The sequence below is a fragment of the Nothobranchius furzeri genome, chromosome 17 (genome assembly GCF_043380555.1).
Source record: "Nothobranchius furzeri strain GRZ-AD chromosome 17, NfurGRZ-RIMD1, whole genome shotgun sequence".
NCBI classification, from domain to species: Eukaryota; Metazoa; Chordata; class Actinopteri; order Cyprinodontiformes; family Nothobranchiidae; genus Nothobranchius; species Nothobranchius furzeri.
Window position 1 is genome coordinate 31,270,125 of NC_091757.1, and position 18,824 is coordinate 31,288,948.

General features: G+C 43.5%; 1 protein-coding gene across 2 annotated transcripts in view; it reads right to left on the reverse strand.

The window, feature by feature from the left end:
* The window catches only part of gnb1l (guanine nucleotide binding protein (G protein), beta polypeptide 1-like), a 33,898-nt gene that overhangs the window by 7,125 nt on the left and 7,949 nt on the right, over positions 1-18,824 (reverse strand). For both annotated transcript variants that reach the window (XM_054731254.2, XM_054731255.2), the window contains 3 exons: positions 17,568-17,730; positions 12,028-12,120; positions 4,201-4,416 (listed from right to left, as the gene is read on the reverse strand). In XM_054731254.2, the coding sequence (XP_054587229.2) occupies positions 4,201-4,416; positions 12,028-12,120; positions 17,568-17,730 (472 nt within the window). The remainder of the gene's footprint in view (positions 1-4,200; positions 4,417-12,027; positions 12,121-17,567; positions 17,731-18,824) is intronic.

Consider the following 18,824-nt stretch of genomic DNA (forward strand, 5'->3'; position numbering starts at 1 on the left):
AGCAGGGGTCCCCAATCCTGGTCCTGGAGGGCCGGTGTCCTGCATGGTTTAGTTTGAACTCTGTTTCAACACACCTGATTCCAATCAGCAGCTAATTAACAGGCTTCTGCAGAGCCTGATGAGCTGCTGCACAGCTGTTTCAACCACTGAATCAAGTCTGTTGGAGCAGAAAAAACACAAAACCTGCTGGATACCGGCCCTCCAGGACCAGGATTGGGGACCCCTGTTTTAGAGCATCCATTTTATGTTTTAGCCATTTCTCAGAAATCAAAACTGCTTCAAATTTACTTTCTTGATGAAAGTTAAAGCCCAAAGGCATTCCCGGGCCAGACTGGTGCTTGCTTGCCTGCTGGTGGTGGTCGGAGGGACCGGTGGCACCTGTGTACGGCAGCCTCACCTCTGTCAGTGCGCCCAAGGGCAGCTGCGGCTACAGTGTAGCTCATCACCACCAGGGTGTGAATGTGTGAATGATTGATTGTGTTGTGAAGCACCTTGGGGGGTTCCAGGACCCTAGAAGGCGCTATATCAAATACAGGCCATTTACCATTTTGCTCCAACATGTCCTTGTTTGACCCGAGGGCCAGCTGCTGGCAGGACATGCCCGCAGCATCCTGTCCAGATGTCCAAACCACCTCAGCTGGCTCCTCTCGACGTGGAGGAACATCGGCTCTACTCCGAGTCCCCCCCCCCCCCGAATGTCCAAGCTCCTCACCCTATCTCTACAGCTGATGCCGGTCACCCTCCGGAGGAAACTAATCCCAGCCGCTTATATCTGCAATCTTGTTCTTTCGGTCATTACATAAAGCTTGTGACCATAAGTGACGGTTGGGATGTAGACCAACCAGGAAATCAAGAGCTTTGCCTTCTGGTTCAGGTCCTTCTTTACCACGACAGACCGGTCCAACGCCCGCATCGCTGCAGACACTGCCCCAATCTGCTTGTCAATCTCTCGCTCCTTCTTCCCTCCCTCATGAACAAGACCCCAAGATCCTTAATCTCTTTATTAACGTCAGTTAGTGCATTATTAAGCATTAATAAACAAAGGGTCCTTTTATTAATGTTCTCAAGATTGTTAACTATTAAGTGTCCTTAAGTTTAGGAAAAAGGGCTGGGGGGTCTGCTTAGTAATGCATTACTTAATATTAACATTAATATTAACACAATTGTTAACACTTTATTTAATAGTTTATTAATGCTTAATAATGCACTAACGATAATAAAGAGAGCCTTATTGTAAAGTGTTACCCAGATTTGTTTAAAAGAAACTCTCTAAAGTGGACCAGACAGCTCCCCTGATCCAGCCAATCCATGACAGATGCAGAGAAGTTTTTATAGTTATTCAAAAGCTCTTAAAATTTTATTTTTAACTTTAAAATGACAAAATTATTTTAAAGTCTTTAAAAAATCTTATGGATTGATTCAAAGATTAGAGGATATAAAGGCCGACTGAGGCTCACCGAACCCCGTCTTTAGAAAAGCTCATCAGCGTTAACTCCATTCCACAGTTGAAAGTATCACCTTGTAACATTCCTAAAATCCATATTTGTGTGTTTTTGTTTCAGCAGCATCTGGATCAACGCACGGCGGGTTTCAGTGGTTAAATATCAGCTTTCCCAGCTGTCAGGAGGGTACTAATTCCACTCAGCAGCTGAATCCACCAGACTTTCTGCTTCCTCTTTAGTCACATTTTACTGGCACAGCATCCATTAAAAAAGAGCCTCCACTTGGCAGGTTTCAATCAAGCTGTGCTCCACTTGTCTCCCTACCTTAGTCTTGGCACAAGTCTTGTTGGTGCTGATCCACTGAAACGTCCCGTCATCGCTCGCTCACTCGAGCCTAGCGGCTGCGAGGCTTTTCACAGGTATTTCTGACACACCCTGTCCCTGAATCACACTCAGCAGCGTGGAGATTACAGCCTTTTGTCACCTTGTCTGTTAGAGCTCCACTCTGGTTGACATGATGTGGATGCGTCAAACAGGTGAGCAGTCCCATTCAGAGGAGAGAGGGGAAAAGGTGTGGGGGGGAGGACACTAAAACAACTATCAGCTGGTTTTTACAAAAACAGCACAAACTAACTCACACAGAGGGAAAATCTAAGTTGGCGCTGATGTGACTCAATAGGCCCACACCAGCTGACCAGCGCCACAGCTGGTGAGAGGAAACGGTTTAAGATCACAGGACTTCCACCTGTACAGGACTGTCGTCAGAAACGGCTCGCTGTCAGCCATGCTTGATTCACGCTGCTAATCTTCCTCTGTCTGCACCTGCTTTGTCTCTCTGCAGGCCACAACCTTTGGCTCTTTTCTGCTAAAGAAACCAATCACTCGACTCGTCCGTCCGTCCGAGTGGCCGCCAATGTGGCTTAACAGCTCTTAGCACCCGCGCCCTCCTGGTTTCACCATGACACACGCCCCAAAACTGCACGCTGGAAGGAAAGCGGCGCTTGAGATGATGCTTCACTACGAAGCAGTCTCAGGCCGGCAGGGTCAGGCGGCAGATACAGAACTCTTGGAGCCATGTGTAAATCATTAAGCTCCATTCCTGTGGCTATCTGTCTTTATCTGACCCAGATAAGCTAACCTCGCAGCCCCTCGGCTTCATTAAATCATAACTGCACTGCACTGTGTCACATTCAGTTTCCCCTCAATTTAACAGAAACTATCCATCTGCCTTGCCAGCCGGTTCCACGGCACTGAACTGTATCGCAGGGGTAATTTGTGGGAAGTGGGATGCTGTGACACTTACAGTCTCCTCTGTCTTTATTGCAGCCTCCCACTGTGAACTACTGTTCCCCGTACTGCAGATGTGTTTTTTGTTTGTCTTGGGGGCCTCCAAGGTTTTGATATTTTTATTACCTCTCGCAGGTCGTCCGTCAGAACCCGGGGCCCAGGTCTGCCACCCGGCGGGGCCCCCACCCCCGTACTCCGGCCACACAAAAATACTTCTGTGGGAAGAACTGAGCATAGCTGTCTGGACGTCACACTGAGCTGCACTTCAGGATAATTTAAAAGCCCCTACTGGCTCCTTTCCCTCTCCTTGTGCATTCTCCCTGTCATCCTCATCCTGCATTACACGCTGAATCAATATTTTGTTGCTTGAGCAAAATAACCCAAATAACCATTCTCCCGCTGTTTATGGTATACTGAATGGTGTTCGTCTAGACACAATTTCAGGGTGAGAAAATGGAGCTGTGCAAATATTTCTAATTCAAGCACTCATTTATAAAAAGCCCTGGAAAGAATAATAGCCCTTCACTGAGCCGGAGTGTACTATATCAGCCGAAGGTTCCCCTTGGCTCTGATTCATGAGAGCTCACTGAAAAATGGGAGCTTTCCCTTTTGCTCATGAAATCAAGAGAAAATATAGCTTTAAATGAGGCATTGAGTCTCTGAAGCATTGGCTGTTATGGAAAATGAATTATGGTGCAAAGCTGATCTTTAAGTGTAGCGGGGGCTTTAGGATGACTCGGAAAGTATAAACTTTATGTACTGCTATTCCAAGTAATTGTACCTACAGCTGTATGCTAGTTAGAATGGATGTTGTACCCATTTCTTTTTAATGCAAAGTGTGGATTTACATTTTATCACTGTAGAAGTATCATTACAGTGTGTGTGTGTGTGTGTGTGTGTGTGTGTGTGATTCCAGAGTGACAGCCCCTGGCTGGTTCTTGGCCCCTAGCCCTGCCAACGCTGTGTAACCAGCAGCTGATTTATGGCCCCTGGAGCCCCGCTGAGCCTCTTCCTCTTTGGCCTCTAATGTTTTCCAAGCCAGTCTGGTGAAAACAAACTCCTCCCTTCTCCTCCAATAAAGTTTATTCTGTTTGGAGGGATTTAGTTTATTGTGCGACGATCAGTTAGCAGGTTGGACACTCTTAAGAGAACAACATGGTTCCTTAAATAGCTTGCATCAAAGCAATTGTCATGAAATTCCCTATTTAAATAAATGTGTGCTCCCTGATATAAATTTAAAACAAAGACGTAACGGCAGCTGAAAGGCATGGACAGTACTGTTAGAATTATAAAAGCAGAAAAACGTGGATACAAATCTGGAAAGAAAGTAAAATCTTTAAAGGTATATTTGAATAAATCAAGTTATTAACAAACATAAATAATTTCATTATTATAATTAAAAATGAGTATGCTACAGTAAAATGAAAATTGGGCTAAAAAGCCCCACAGGTCCAGCCCTGAGTCTGCTAACCTGTATGTTGTTCTGACTGTCCAGCGTCCAGGAGGACAGTTTCTTCTCCGAGGAGCCTGATATGCCCCTCAGACGCCTGGGGTCGAAGGTCAGGCACATGACTGGCTCAGGGTGGGCTCTGACTTGGCTCAGCTTGGCTCTCTGGGTTACGTCCCACAGCAACAGGGACCCGTCCTCGTAACCAGCCAACAGGAGCGGTCCAAGACCCGAGTTCGTCTGCAAGAGGGGGAGAAAGGAGGAGGGACAGAAGTCAAGGAAGCGAGGACACACAAAGCAGTCCGAGTTAAGATGTGACGCGCGAGCCGAGCCGTAAAAGCCACAGAAACCGCTGACTGGTGCTGGAAGCTGAGAGGAGCAGAGGTTATCATGCTGGGAGCTCCTGCTGACACTCAGAGACGCTGTGGGCTCCATTCGTCAGCCTCCATCAGAACACATTACACCACTCCTCACTTTACAACTCATCCATATTCCTGAGCTGTGGACCTTACAGCCAGCTCACATCACTGTAGACACCCGCCAAAGCATCTGGTTGGTTAAAATCCAAATGTTGCATTTTTATTGTTTATTTTAGCTACTCTTGAGTTTGTGTTTGCCTTTGCTGTCGCAGAGCTTTTCTTTCACTCTGTCTAAAACCGATTGGATTTTTTTAATTGTTATTTCATTTATATTTTAATCAATTTCCTGCTGTCAATATACTTTAAAATAAAGAAAGCAAAATGAAAAACATTTAAGATAGTAAAACGGTTTTTAAATGATTAAATATGCACAAACACATTTCTTAAAAATTATCCCAGATTCCATCAAATGTAAAACACACACACACACACACACACATTTATCTTGGGGGCACAATAAAAATGTCTGATCTTCTCCGAGTTTCAGCCTAGTTGCTGGAACCACCAAGAGCAGCTGGTCAGCTGATCTAAGAGTTTGTGAAGGTAGGTCAGAGAGGTCAGGGGGAAAGACAGTTTAGGAATTCCTAGGCCAAGAGCGGGATCTTAAAACTGGTTTAGTGGAAGTCAATGGAGAGAGGACATAATGGGCGAGATGGGCTCCTGTGTTCCAGTAAAGAGACATTTTAAACAGATTTTTAATAATTTTTTAAATCTTTTTTTACATTTTAATTTTTTGTTTTTGTGAAGCACCTCGTGATTTTTATCTTAAGAGGTGCTATATAAAAGGCAGTTTTCGCTCTTTCTTCTTTACAGGCAGCAGTGTTTTAAACAAACTGGAGGTTGATACCAACATCAAGTCCATTACAGTGGTGTTAAAGGCTAGGGATGTCCCGTTCTGATATCGATATTGGAAGTAATTCGATATCGGCCCAAAAACAGTGTATCGAATTATATCGGGCGGCATCAAAAACCTCCAATATAAGCAAGGTTCACGTTTTTGCAACCGATGGTTAAGAACATTTTTTCATTTTTCTCATACTTACTGTTATTGGCACTTGTTTTCTTGTTATAGGTAAAAGTAAGCATGATTTGTGCTGATATCCTAACACATTGATATCGGTCAATTCTGAAGGGTGCAATACCGTTGTATCGGGACATCCCTATTAAAGGCATCTATGATTCTCTCTGGGTCTCATCTCAACAGGACTGGCATACTTTTTTACTTCAGCCTTAAATGCAAGAAGCTCTTCTGCATAACAGTTCCATTCATCAAGTCGAGAATCCTGACCAATCCTGGCTTTGATGTCTTCAAGACACTTTGGGACAAGAGCAGGTCTTAACTAAATCTGGCAGCCATCTATAAAGCCGTGGAAAGAGATGCCACATTTTCTCAAAATGGTTCACAAAGTTTGCAGGTACAGAGAATAGAAAAGGTCCAAGGATCAAACCCTGAGGGATCCCACGGAAAAGATGTGCTGGAGCTGATCATGTAGCGTCATGAAATGTCCTGCTTTTGACCTAAAGGTCATGCTCTGCTGCGTCTGCTCGAGTGGAGACATATCGTCTCTGACACAGGCCTAATCTACATGAGATACTGGCCAAGGCCTTTCATGCCTCTGCTCATCTGAACTGCTTCACCTCTTTACAGCTTAAGACAAGAAGGAGAACTCTCTTGATAATTACATAATCAAACAACGTTTGTTTATGCCAGTTATAACGTGAATCCAATGTTAAATCAATCTGTGAAATGACAATGTTATTACTTATATTATAATTCTGTGATCAGTAGTATTTTACAAGTAATTATAATCTTGGACAGCTGCACTAGACACTGATGACACAGAGAAATGCTAAAGTCACATGACACATTTCCTTTTGTCTGATCTAATCAGAACCTTCGTTTCTGATGCGAGGCATGATTTTCTGTGGTGTTTGTAGAAACCCTCTTTTTCATGTCAAATTCTGATTCGCCAGTGAACCAAAATATGACAATTATAAAAACTATTCCACGCCACCTTTTCTTTAGTTCAAAGCGTTCTAGAGAAGTTCGGACAGGCCATCCGGACTTCCTCTTCAGCCAAAAGAACCTCGACAAGCTGGATAAAATCTGTTGCACGTTACACCTGACTGCAACGGTTCCTTCAGAATAAAAGCTGAACCTCACAACCCCTTCAGGGTCTCGCTGACGCCAATAATAACCTGCCGTGACCTGGGAGCATTCTGAGACTAGACTGGTCGGCACCACTGCTGTTTCTACCAGCTTCGGTACCAAGGAGGGTCCAAGAGGACCTCGACATTCTGGATCTAAACGGAGGCTTCCCCTGGGGTACATAGACCAACAGATGGCGTTTCATGTGTGTTATAAATCTTCAACTAAAGTTTAGAGTGAAACATTCACTCCCACTCAGAACTAAATGATTCTCCGGATACGAGGTTCTGATAACCACATTCCACACATATACATCATTCATCTCACGTCTTATTCCACCTAATTCATCAGTAAACAGAGTGTTTAAAGTTGGTCTTGTTTAAATTGTGTAGAAATAAATTTCTTAACTATTATAAACCTGACTCTCTCACTTTCCTCGGGGTTAATACAAAGTGTCACATAATCCCTGCAATAAAAAGTTCTGATCATCTGGTTAAAATATTCAAAGATCCATCAGATTGATATTTCATATTTCTATGGAATCTCACATTTTATGGTTCATAAAGGGACATTATGGAAGTTTGACAGCCAAAACATGTGTAGAAATAATAAATGTCTTCTTCATACATTCTCCTGAAATGCCCTGGTCCTGTAGAATGAACCCTGGCATTTTTAATGTGATTGCCTGTTTTTCTGTAAAATCACAGAAAAAGAGAGCTTCTCGGGTCAAGCAGGCTGCTTCATGCGCGTTCACGCTCAGGCATAGCCCGTAGCATTTGCCATTAGTAGCTTTAGCAGCAGAGAGTGAGGTAGTGCCACTTTGTCGCTGTTCCTAACGCCTGGTGACAAAGCTAGCTACATTTTTGAGGACCCTTAGCTACTTTCTTCCTGCAAATTCGCAACAAGATAGCCATTTTCACTCCAAACTTTGGTTTGACGTTGTTTCAGCTGTCATCAAGGACATAAAAGTTACAGATATTTTAAATGTTACTGGTGTGTAGCTCACCTTGTAAGATGTCTGACTCTCATGCAGAAAACCTGGGTTCGAGTCTGGGTGAGAAATACTTTTATTTAGAGTATCTTTTTTACATTAATGGTATATTTTTTTACAGTAAGATGCCCAAATTGTTATTTGAGACTCGCCGAACGGCATTGAATTCACAGATAAAAAAGATGTGGGTTCAACTTTCATTTTGGAACAATTTTTCAAGCAAGGGAAGGGAATGATCTGAGCATGCAGGAGGACTGACCTGTTCTCCTGTCCTCTGTCCTCCAGGCCCCCCCCCCCCCCCCCCCCCCCCCCCCACCACCACACACACACACACACACACAGGACTGTCTCAGCTGTTATTTTCATTAAGGAGTGTGCACGTACAGCATGCGCGCCTCGTGCACGAGCCTACTATTGAAGCTGCCGTTACGCTTTTGGCCTGAGGGGGCAATCGCGAGCATAAAAATTCAAAAGTCCGAAAAGTCCCTTAAGTCTCCAGACAACACCATGGTAAACCGAATCAAAGATAAAAAAAGAAGAAGAACCATAAAGCTTCATTTGTAGAAACGACGCCCATAAAAACCCATAGAAGTGCTGCTTATTTAATAAAAGGTAAAAGTTTCAAAATTACATTAAAAACTGACAACAGAAAGTCCTGCAATCATCCAGGACATGTGATTTTCTGTTAGTCACACACTGAAACAAATAATTGTTCTGATAAACACTAAAGATTAAAGCTTGAGTGACGAACCCTGAAAAGGTAATCCTGCTTAATCCCAGTTTCACCAGCGGATAATGAATAGTCACAATATTTACATAAAGCTTAATAAGTCTTTCAATTAAAATAAAACCAGAAGCACAAACAGGCATCATCTTTAACAATATAGTCAAGTCAGTTTGAAGAAAAACACACACTCCCATTAAATGAGCACATGGTGCAATCTGTGAAAAAAATAATCTCTGTTATCACAGATAACCACCCTGTGCTGGAAAACGGCTCCAACAGTGATGTTTAGGTAGTGCTGAGTTTATAAATTAATTATGTGAATTGAAAAAATGATGAGGAGACAAAAAGAAGAAGCTCTGTATATATTTGCAATGCTGGAGGTGAGAAGCGAGAGGAGACAGAGGAGAGTTAGATCAAAAAGGCAGGATTAACTGATCAACTTAAAGAACTTTCCTTTACAAACGCACACGCGCGCGCACACACACACACACACACACACACACACACACACACACACACACACACACACACACACACACACACACACACACACACACAAACACACACACACACACACACACACACACACACACACACACACACACACACAGCTGAAATGTCATCAAAATTAAATCAGGACTTTGTCGAACACGAACTCAGTACCACAGACTAACGGACGCGCGTTTCAGACGGTAAACAGACCGTCGTTTGTGTACCAGCTGTAGCTTTGTTTTAAAGTCACATGATCGGAACGCCAGGAACAGCACAGTGCCAGGCATGAACCAGGAGGGAGAGAAATTTTTTCCATATGTGTGCGAAGGCCACGTCCACCATTTTTCATCTACGTTCAAGTCTTCTCTGTTAACGCTCTATATTTCTCTTCTTACAGCTTTAAACAAATTATAGACAGAGTCATGTATTCCTTCCAAACACATCAGCGAGGACGAACACCGAGGGATTATGAAAACAAATAAAAACAAGTGAAAATCAGCGGCCCCCTGCTCGCCGGCAGGGATCGAGCTAAGCGTTCCAGATTGGGGCCCACCGTTTCACTTAAGTGAAGGACCTTCTTGATTGATGATGTCATGGGTCAGAGGTCAGGGAACCCTAGGTAGACACCTAATTCATTATATCCTCCATAGGCCTTTCTACAAGAGGGCTCTCTACTGGAGTGGGGTTGGGGTGCTGGGAGGAGATTCATCACAGGGGAACAACTGGAAGGACAGACGGCTGGAAGCTGCTTGGAGAAGACGGACCAGTGGAGGAAAATCTAACTTCACCAGGAAGCTTCATGTTTGTGATTGGATTTCAATCAATTTTACAAAATAGAAACAGTAGTTTTGACACCCTTAAACCATTCATTTCTAATAAAGCGTGTAAATTCTCATAGCTGGTTGGAAATCTGCTACATCAACGTTCGTCTTAAATCTGATAAACTGCCGTCAGCACTCAGAATAATAAAGTGGCAGCTGTCAGCTTGATGCTTTAATTTTCAATTAGCGTCTCGTCAGAAGGATTACAGGTAATCTGTGATTAGGCCGTTCTAACACACACACTCGTTTGGTTATGGTGACAGCTCTCTCAACAGAGAGACTTGTAGAATTAGAACATGTACATTTCCTACTACTGCTCCTCTCAGTTTAAAACTAATGTCATGAATATTTTATCTAAATAAACATTATTTCAGAGTAAATAAAAACTCTAGACATGTGTGCAGACTAAAGCAGATCTTTTCCAGTCTGATGGAAGTCACACTGCTGCCTCTTGGAGAGCTTTAGTCCTAAAAGTCGGGTCTACGAACAACTCTTCATGTCATATCAAGGACTGAGTTCTTTAATGGGGATTTCTGGGTTGAATGTGATTACTGATTTTAATTACTATAAAAATAAAGTAGCATTAATGTACTCCACTCATCTGTTGGTTTTAACTCACAAGATGGCTGAAAGGAAAAAAAAACAACTTCTGGATAGAATGAAATAAGCTGTAAGGAACATTTAAACAAAATCAGGAACAAATTAAATGAAATCATGTAAAAAAATATAAACCAGCTATATGAGAAACCCTGAGAGCAGGAGCGGCTACGACATGAAGAACCAGTCGCTTCCCTCTGCGGCTGTCCCAGTCCCACTGTGATGTCACGACCACGAGACGGCGAGGCGATGAGCTTGGAGTGATGGATATCTGCGTAGGAACATTTCCTTTTCCCAGCCAGCCTCTGCTCACATTAAAGGCCTCGCACATCATACATCACCACCGTCCCTGCGGCCAAGCTTCACCCACATGTGGAGGCTTTCTACAACCTTACACTCCTCTGTTCACTGCTTCATACCCAATCAGGCGAGGAACTGAACGATCAACTCCACCTAGGAGCTGGGTGGGATCTGTTCACAGCAAAAATCTAATAAGTACAATTTCAGAGATAATTGTTGGGGGGTTTAACTAAAGGAAGGGAGTCACTTCCTCTACAGAATGGTGCAAACGAGTGATGGCGAGTAGGACGGACAGAAAAAGTTGATGTTTTTTGTTTCAGCTGCTGCCTCCAGCTGCTGCCTCCAGCTGTGTGGGTTGAAGGGTGCAGCGGGCAGCTCATTTGATGTGACGAGAATTTTTTTTTTTCTTGTGACTGAAAAAATGCATGAGTTAGAGAGTATAGGAGGGATTTGCACATGTTCATAAATTCATGTTTGGGGTCTTTTTCCAGAGTGTAGCTCTCAAGACTCCAAGTCAGCATAACAGACGAGCATGCCACTGCCTTGAAAGGAATCAGCATGAAATGATTTACAATCACCAGAGCCCTAGAGCTTTGAAGTCAGACAGCTGTATTACAATGATATTATATAATTTATTCTGCTATAATTGATCATTTTGCTTCCTGGCACTCAACGCTGAGCCAGATCTGGCTCATAAATCAGACCATGAAAGGTGGGTGCAGCGTGAAAATCAAAGCAAAACAATAAAAACACAAACGCAACATCGACATGACTAACTTGATAACTGAACCCCAAACTCAGTCAGTCATGACCCTAAATTTCAACACGGTAATCTGTGTTTTTACCTTTTTTTTAGCATTTAAACTAAGCGGGACATAAAATGTATGCAAAGAAAGCCGTTAGCCCGCAGCCCCCAAACCCAAAAAGTTAATTATTAACCGTGAAAATAATTACATGCTCCTATTATTGGGTGGCAAATAAAACTTTCAACAGCATATACAAAACAGAAAGCTAACTTTTAGCCCAGATCAGATTGGATATACAGCTGCAGGCTGATATATGGCTGTGAACCCACGGCCTTTCCAAACGCTCTAATTACAGTGTTGGGACTTGCTGCCAGCTGAGAAGACAGGCATGGAAAAATGGCCTGGGACGAGTTGTTAGGCTGTAAATCACACAACGCCACTCACATGTGCGTTTGTTGATTTGTCTGTTACAGCATCTTGTCAAGTGGGGCTGGCCAATCAGCAAAAAGCGTGAATCTCTTGGCTGTCGAAGGAAACCAGCTAAACCTGACATGTACACGGTTACAGTTAAGGTAAACTGCTGACGTCGTAACCACCTGCCTAACTTACCTTCCATAGTTTTATGCACATGACCATTCCCACCTTGGCCTTGGGTGTCAGGGTGCAGACTGGGTTCTTACTGGGCAGCTCAATAATCTTGATCTGTGGAAAAACACAGTTGGTCTCAAACTTCAGTGGATTTATAACTATACCTGTTATAAACTCACCTAAATGATTATTAGGAACAAAATACTAATACGGTGTTTGACCCCCTTTCACCTTCAGAACTGCCTTAATTCCACATGGCGTTGATCCAACAAGGTGCTGAAAGCGTTCTTTAGAAATGTTGGCCCATATTGATAGGATAGCATCTTGCAGTTGATGGAGATGTGTGGGATGCACATCCAGGGCACGAAGCTCCCGTTCCACCACATCCCAAAGATGCTCTCCCGGTTTGAGATCTGGTGACTGTGGGGGCCGTTGTAGTACAGTGAACTCATCGTCATGTTCAAGTAACCAATTAGAAATGATTGGAGCTTTATGACATGGTGCATTATCCTGCTGGAAGTAGCCACCAGAGGATGGGTAAATGGACATGGTAGGGGTTGTATCAGCTAGTCGAATAGTCGACTTCACTGCTCTGTAGTGACTTTTTATGCCTTTCATAGACCACTAGTCGCTGTCACGTGATAATGACTGTCAAGATGCAGTCCTCGGAAAAGACAGCAGGTGACGAGCCCCTGCGCGTTGGGAGGCGACGCGCTGTGCCAGAGCGTCGGTATCTGACGCCCACAGTAAAACGGGCATTTAACCGAATTGTGACCTTTACCCTCTTGCAATTTAACAATCCCCTCACCCCCATCCTAACCTTAACCAGCTTGCGCATGCAAAGCTCTGATTGTTGATGCGCTCCAGACATCTGCGTCCTGAGCACGGCCACAGTAACATCAAATCAGGTGTCGCCACCTCAAAAACAAATTTAACACGCGATCGTTCATGTCGGCTCATTTCCTTTTATGTTTTCTGTCTTTTATTTGTGCCTGATGCTTTTCGCTGCTGTGGAGCGCATCACATCACCTGTTTTGTCCTCCGGTGATGCAATGGCGCGCACTCCGCTGTTTTTGTGGTCGGTAGATCTTTTAGAACTGCAGTTCAAAGGTAACTCATAAGGTGAATATATATGAACCCAGGTAGCAGTTTTTCTTTAGGATTGAGAGGAGATGCAGGAAGATAATAAACAGACAGGACAGAAAAATAGTCAAATAAAAACAAGTTAGTTTTTGAACCTGCTGGTTGCAACAAACAGACACCATTGAAGGTAATCAGAAGTGAGGAACAGAAAATGAAATAATTATTTTAATGTTTAGAGCAGCAGGAACTCCGAGAGGCTGCAGGCGCATCAGTGAGTTTGTGGCCACTGCGCAGGGGGGGGGGGGGGGGGGGGGGGGTGCTGAAGCAGAAACTACTGTTGTTGAAAGAGATGTGTTTAACTTAGAAAATGTGGGCGTAATTGCCCAAAACTCCAGCGAACCAACCAAGGCATTTTTGCCCACAGGACTGCTGCATACTGGATGTTTTCCCTTTTCACAACATTCTTTGTAAACCCTAGAAATGGTTGTGCATGAAAAACCCGGGAACTGAGCAGATTGTGAAATACTCAGACCAGCCCGTCTGGCACCAACAACCATGCCACGCTCAAAATTGCTTAAATGACCTTTCTTTCCCATTCTGACCTTCAGTTTGGAGTCCAGTAGATTGTCTTGACCAGGACCACACCCCTAAATTCATTGAAGCAACTGCCATATGATTGGTTGATTAGATAATTGCATTAAGGAGAAGTTGAGCAGATGTTCCTAATAATCCTTTAGGTGAGCGTATACCTGCTTAATACTAACATAGGGCTTGTTCGAGATGAGCCAGTTCTGCGCAGATTCCATCACCGGTGATCGGCGCGCAGTGCATGCCGGTTAGATTTGTGTCCGACTTGCTCTGACATCATGCATAAGTAGGCAACGATCACCTCGTGAGATCAAGGCGGCCGCAGATTTTGGAGCAAGGCACTGCAGTTGCTCTCCACCGGCTGCAAAACCGGCATGACGGGAAACGCCTGGCTCTCACCTGATCTAAGACCTGATTGGTTCACATTTTGATCCAAACATCCAGTGGTAGAATGCATAATGTAGGCCATAAAGAGAAATGTGTTTTGTGTTATTTGTCACGTTTAATATGAGCACACTAAACCTACAGCTGATAACCTTTACTTATTATTACAGTCATGTCTTCATATGCATTATATGATATCCACAAGCACGTGAGGATGTGTTTCAGCTGCTATCAGGAACCAGAATTTAAAAAAAAATTAAACAAGCATGAACTCTAACGCGACATCTTCATCCGTCGTCACCCACGAGCTACACATGTAGGGAAATCTGTTCGGCTTAAACGCCAGCTTTCAGCCACTCCCCCTGCTGCGTCCGTCTGCTCTCGTCTGTTTTCTCAACTCGAACAAGCCCATAAACATCTACCAGATTACATTCAAGATGGCCGCCACATCCAGTCAAAGTTAGCAAACTTCTACTCTGCCATTTTAAAGATTATACGCTAAAATGTCTTGTGACTGTTGTTGAGAACTGCTCTCAACGCTCGACACAAAGCTTCTGTTATTCTGTCTGAATGGTTTGGATGCTTCAGTCTAAACCAGCTTCTGACAATCAGCCAACTGACCATCAACCTGTAATATCATGTATAAGAAGAAAAAAACTGTTCACAAAAATAAACAAAGGATGTAGAAGAATCTCCTTCTAGACCGGCAGGAAGAGAGAAAGAAACAGGGACACAACAATACGACAGAACCAAAATATCCCTGCACCAACTGCATGAGGATATAGAGCAATAACAGTTTTTTTCTGAAAAGCACACGGTAATAGTTTGTAGTGCATTTGGTGCCAACCGCAGCCTTAGGTTATGTGGTAAAAATGCCCAAGTCCATACTTGTGAGAGTACCATGTGAGCACTTATGCAATAATATAATAAAGTTAAGATTAAAGTCCCATTAGTCATCACACACAGGTGAAATTACATTTCTGCGTTTGACCCCTCCCCGTGGGGAGCGGTGAGCTGCAGCTGTGGTCACGCTCAGGAACTATTCGATGGTTTAACTCCCCCAATCCAACCCCTTTAAAGCGGAGTGTCAAATGGGGAGCATTTTTAAAGTCTTTGGTATGACCCGACCAGGATTTAAACCCCCATCTCCCAGTCCCAGGGCGGACACTCTACCACTAGGCCACTGAGGAGGTAAGTGTGTTATTTTATCCTGAAGTTCACTATAGAATCCTAAAGTAAGTTTGCTTAACCTATTCAGTTTTAAAACTGTAAGACATATGTGGAGGAAACTGCAGCTAAGCCTCGCCCTGAAGCTGTGGTCGCTTTTCAGACGTGTGCCTTCATCCAGCAGGACAGTTGTATCCATCAGTGGAGGGCAGCCGCCACACTGTCTATAATCAATCGCGTTAAAGTTGACCCTGTGACACGAGCTGTGTTTTCCTGCACACATTGGCACCAATTCTCATAAAACTACAGCAGCTAATGAAGCTAATAATCAAGTGTGTGCCTCTGTATGCCTGTGTGTGTGTGTGTGTGTGTGTGTGTGTGTGTGTGTGTGTGTGTGTGTGTGTGTGTGTGTGTGTGTGTGTGTGTGTGTGTGCACCCACATCACTACTAAAGCTCTCACTTCCTCTGTGCTGATGATTCGCATATTCATCGTCATTAGGCCTGCTATTAAATAGCCCTTTAAGCGAGTGATCTGTATTTTATCACCAGGCCACATCTGTCCTACGTGTTTACCTCTGTGTGCCTGACAAAGAGAGCTTTTAAAGACTTGTCTGTGCCTCAGGTGATCTCTGTTCTTGTGTGGCATCAAACTGCCCATAAATAAAACACCTATGCAATTAATTAATGTTTGTACCACAGCAGCGCTCTGCTGGCAGGAATCTCACTGTGAGTACAGTAAACACAGAAACCACCCAAAGCAGCTCACATTAAAACTGCTTTCTCATATTTGAGCACTGACCTGTTTTCTTTTGCCCACATTGCAAACGCGTGCATTGGTGCATGCTCTGTGGCATGTGCCTCTGCATTGTTTCTTGGGGAATTTGTTAATTTGGGTGTTTTACTTAGCAGATGCATGATAAGCATCTTTTTTTGGCCCGTTGTGTCTGCGTAGAATGAGGTGGAGAGTCTGGATGACAAAATCGGCTTGGGTCTGTTTTGGCCAGCCTTTTATGGCTGTATAGGTGTGCCTCTGTCTGTGTCTGTTGGGACAATGGCATTATTGAGGTGCTGGGAGTCACAGGCGCCCTGATGCCTGGCCTGCTTGGCCGGGGTTAGCAGAGGCACGTTTGGCTGGATCAGGTGACCGCTCCGTCCCTTTCAAGTGCGTCTCCTCCACGGCAAAGCAAGTAATATGAATCTGGAGGCAATAAAAGATGGCTAAATAGCTGGCTGCCTTCTCCCTGTCCAGCTTCACCTCTCAGACACTGACTCCTCGCTAAACCATACAAGCTTGTCTGCACTACACAACAAGCAAAACTGTGACCTCATTCCAGTGTAGACACAAGAAAAGGTGCTTTTTGTGCTGCCAGCTAAAGGTTAAAATAGCCAAACAACCACTTCATCAGGTCAGATTTAAGCACCAGAATAATAATAACATTTATACTTGTTTTTGTAGATTCTCTCAGAGCAATGGAGAGTGTCAGGCAAAAGCACTAAATGGAAAGTTGCCAACCTTGGTGAAAATTGCCTGACATTTATCTGGGTGTCGGTTTTATGTTCCTGTTCTTCCACACTGACTCAAGATGTGAACTTTGATTTATTAATGATGACATTCTGGTTGCTGTTTGACGGTTCCTGGCTCCAAAATGCCTGATCGTGTATCATACGGACTCCCTAACAACCATGACACGTTTTATTGGATTGGTGGCATTTAAAAGTAAAGATCACAGAAGTTTCATAACCTGGAAACTAATTAAAACCCACAAAATAAATATTCTAAAGTCAATAAAACAACTCTGCAGAAAAGTCTAATGATGAGTTTACGAACGTTGGAAGTTATTAGGAGTGGGGGGTGGAAAACAACAGGGTCATTAATATTCATGATATGCTGCTGCCTTTGTTCACTTTTCCTTCATGGGTATAAAATGTTTCATCTGCACAAACAACACAAGCACCAGCATTTTCTGCCATGTTGTGGAGCTGCTAATGCTAATGCTAATGCTTCTACCAGCCAATGTATTTGCAACTCAAAGTGATTGGTGGCATTTTACAAAGAACAAGTATTAACGAGTTCTCAGAGAACCAGACCTTTAACAAACACAAAAGCTTTCACATTGCAGCCATTTGTGCATATTCTTGTTCCATCAGTGATACTGAAAAGGTAACAAAAAGACATAAGCAGCATAGTTTGGCAATTATCTAAGTTGCGGTCATCTTTCTTCTGTTTGATGCTTACAAACATTTCAAATTCATCATTTGTGGTTGTGGGGTACTTGGAGCACATCCCGGTGTGGGATGGACAGTGGGAGAACTGGGAGACCTTCCTTTTCCTGTCCTACCTCTTCTGTCTGTTGGGCTGCAAAAGCCAGCAGGTAGTTAGTGGGGCTCGTCTCCAGCAAGGAGCACTGACAGAATCCAACACTGCCGGTCCACACAGACTCCAGCAGCTCACTGCGGCCTTCGTTCAGATCCCAAAGACAGACCTGCATGTCCCGTCCCTGGCTGCAGCAGTCACACAGAAAACAGAAAACACACATATTGTTGTTACGTAATGCTTCGTTAGAAGGTTAATTTTTCACGAAAAGCATAAGTTTACATGGAAAAATATAAACAAGGAGCTCATTATAAACAGACTATATACTGGTGGTTAGTTTGAACCTCCAACTGTACCTGTGTGGACGTCATCGTGAAAAGCAGAAGTTCTACTCTCAAACACAGAACGCAACAAAAATAAAATTAAATAAATAAAGTCTGCCAAATTATTTTAGAGGAGAGGCTTTCTCTTGCAGCTCTTACAAACAAGCCATACTTTAATTATGTTGACATGACCTTTACTCTTGAACCTGCTAACCTATGCTGACATGGAGCTCTTTGGTTACGGACAGCTTGAACACTGCTGCTAACCACTTAAACATTCTCTCTCTCCTGATAATAACATTTTACTGTCTTTGGCATTGGATGTGCTACTACTAGTTTACTCATTTAATTATAGATTCACTAGGATAAATACAGTAAAGTTTATCTCTCACCAAATAGAATATTTACTAAGAAATCACAATGTAACCATAGAAACATTACTTGGTGTGTGTGTGTGTGTGTGTGTGTGTGTGTGTGTGTGTGTGTGTGTGTGTGTGTGTGCTCCGTCTTCTCGATCCCCAGTGAGTCGTGGAGGATGGCTGCTTATACTGAGCCAGGATCCTCTGGAGGTTTCTTCCTGTTAAAAGGGAGTTTTCCACTCCACTGTCGCTAAATGCTTGCTTAGTATGAGGAAAGCTGATGCAATTTGCTGGGTTCCTTATATAGGAAACTTTTTTCTGATTGGCTTAATGAACTGACCTGAATTGGAATGTTTATTATGTGAAGTGCCTTGAGACGACACTTGTGATTTGGCGCTATATAAATAAACTTGAATTGAATTGAAATTGAATTGACGGTTTACCACTAGAGTGAATTTGAAGGGTCAACCAGTCCAGACCTTACATGTTTTTAGTGCAGGATTAATTTATCTTAATATGAAATACTGGCTGGGCTGCACAGTGACACAGTGGTTAGCGCTGTTGCCTTGCAGCAAGGAGGTCCTGGGTTCACATCCCAAC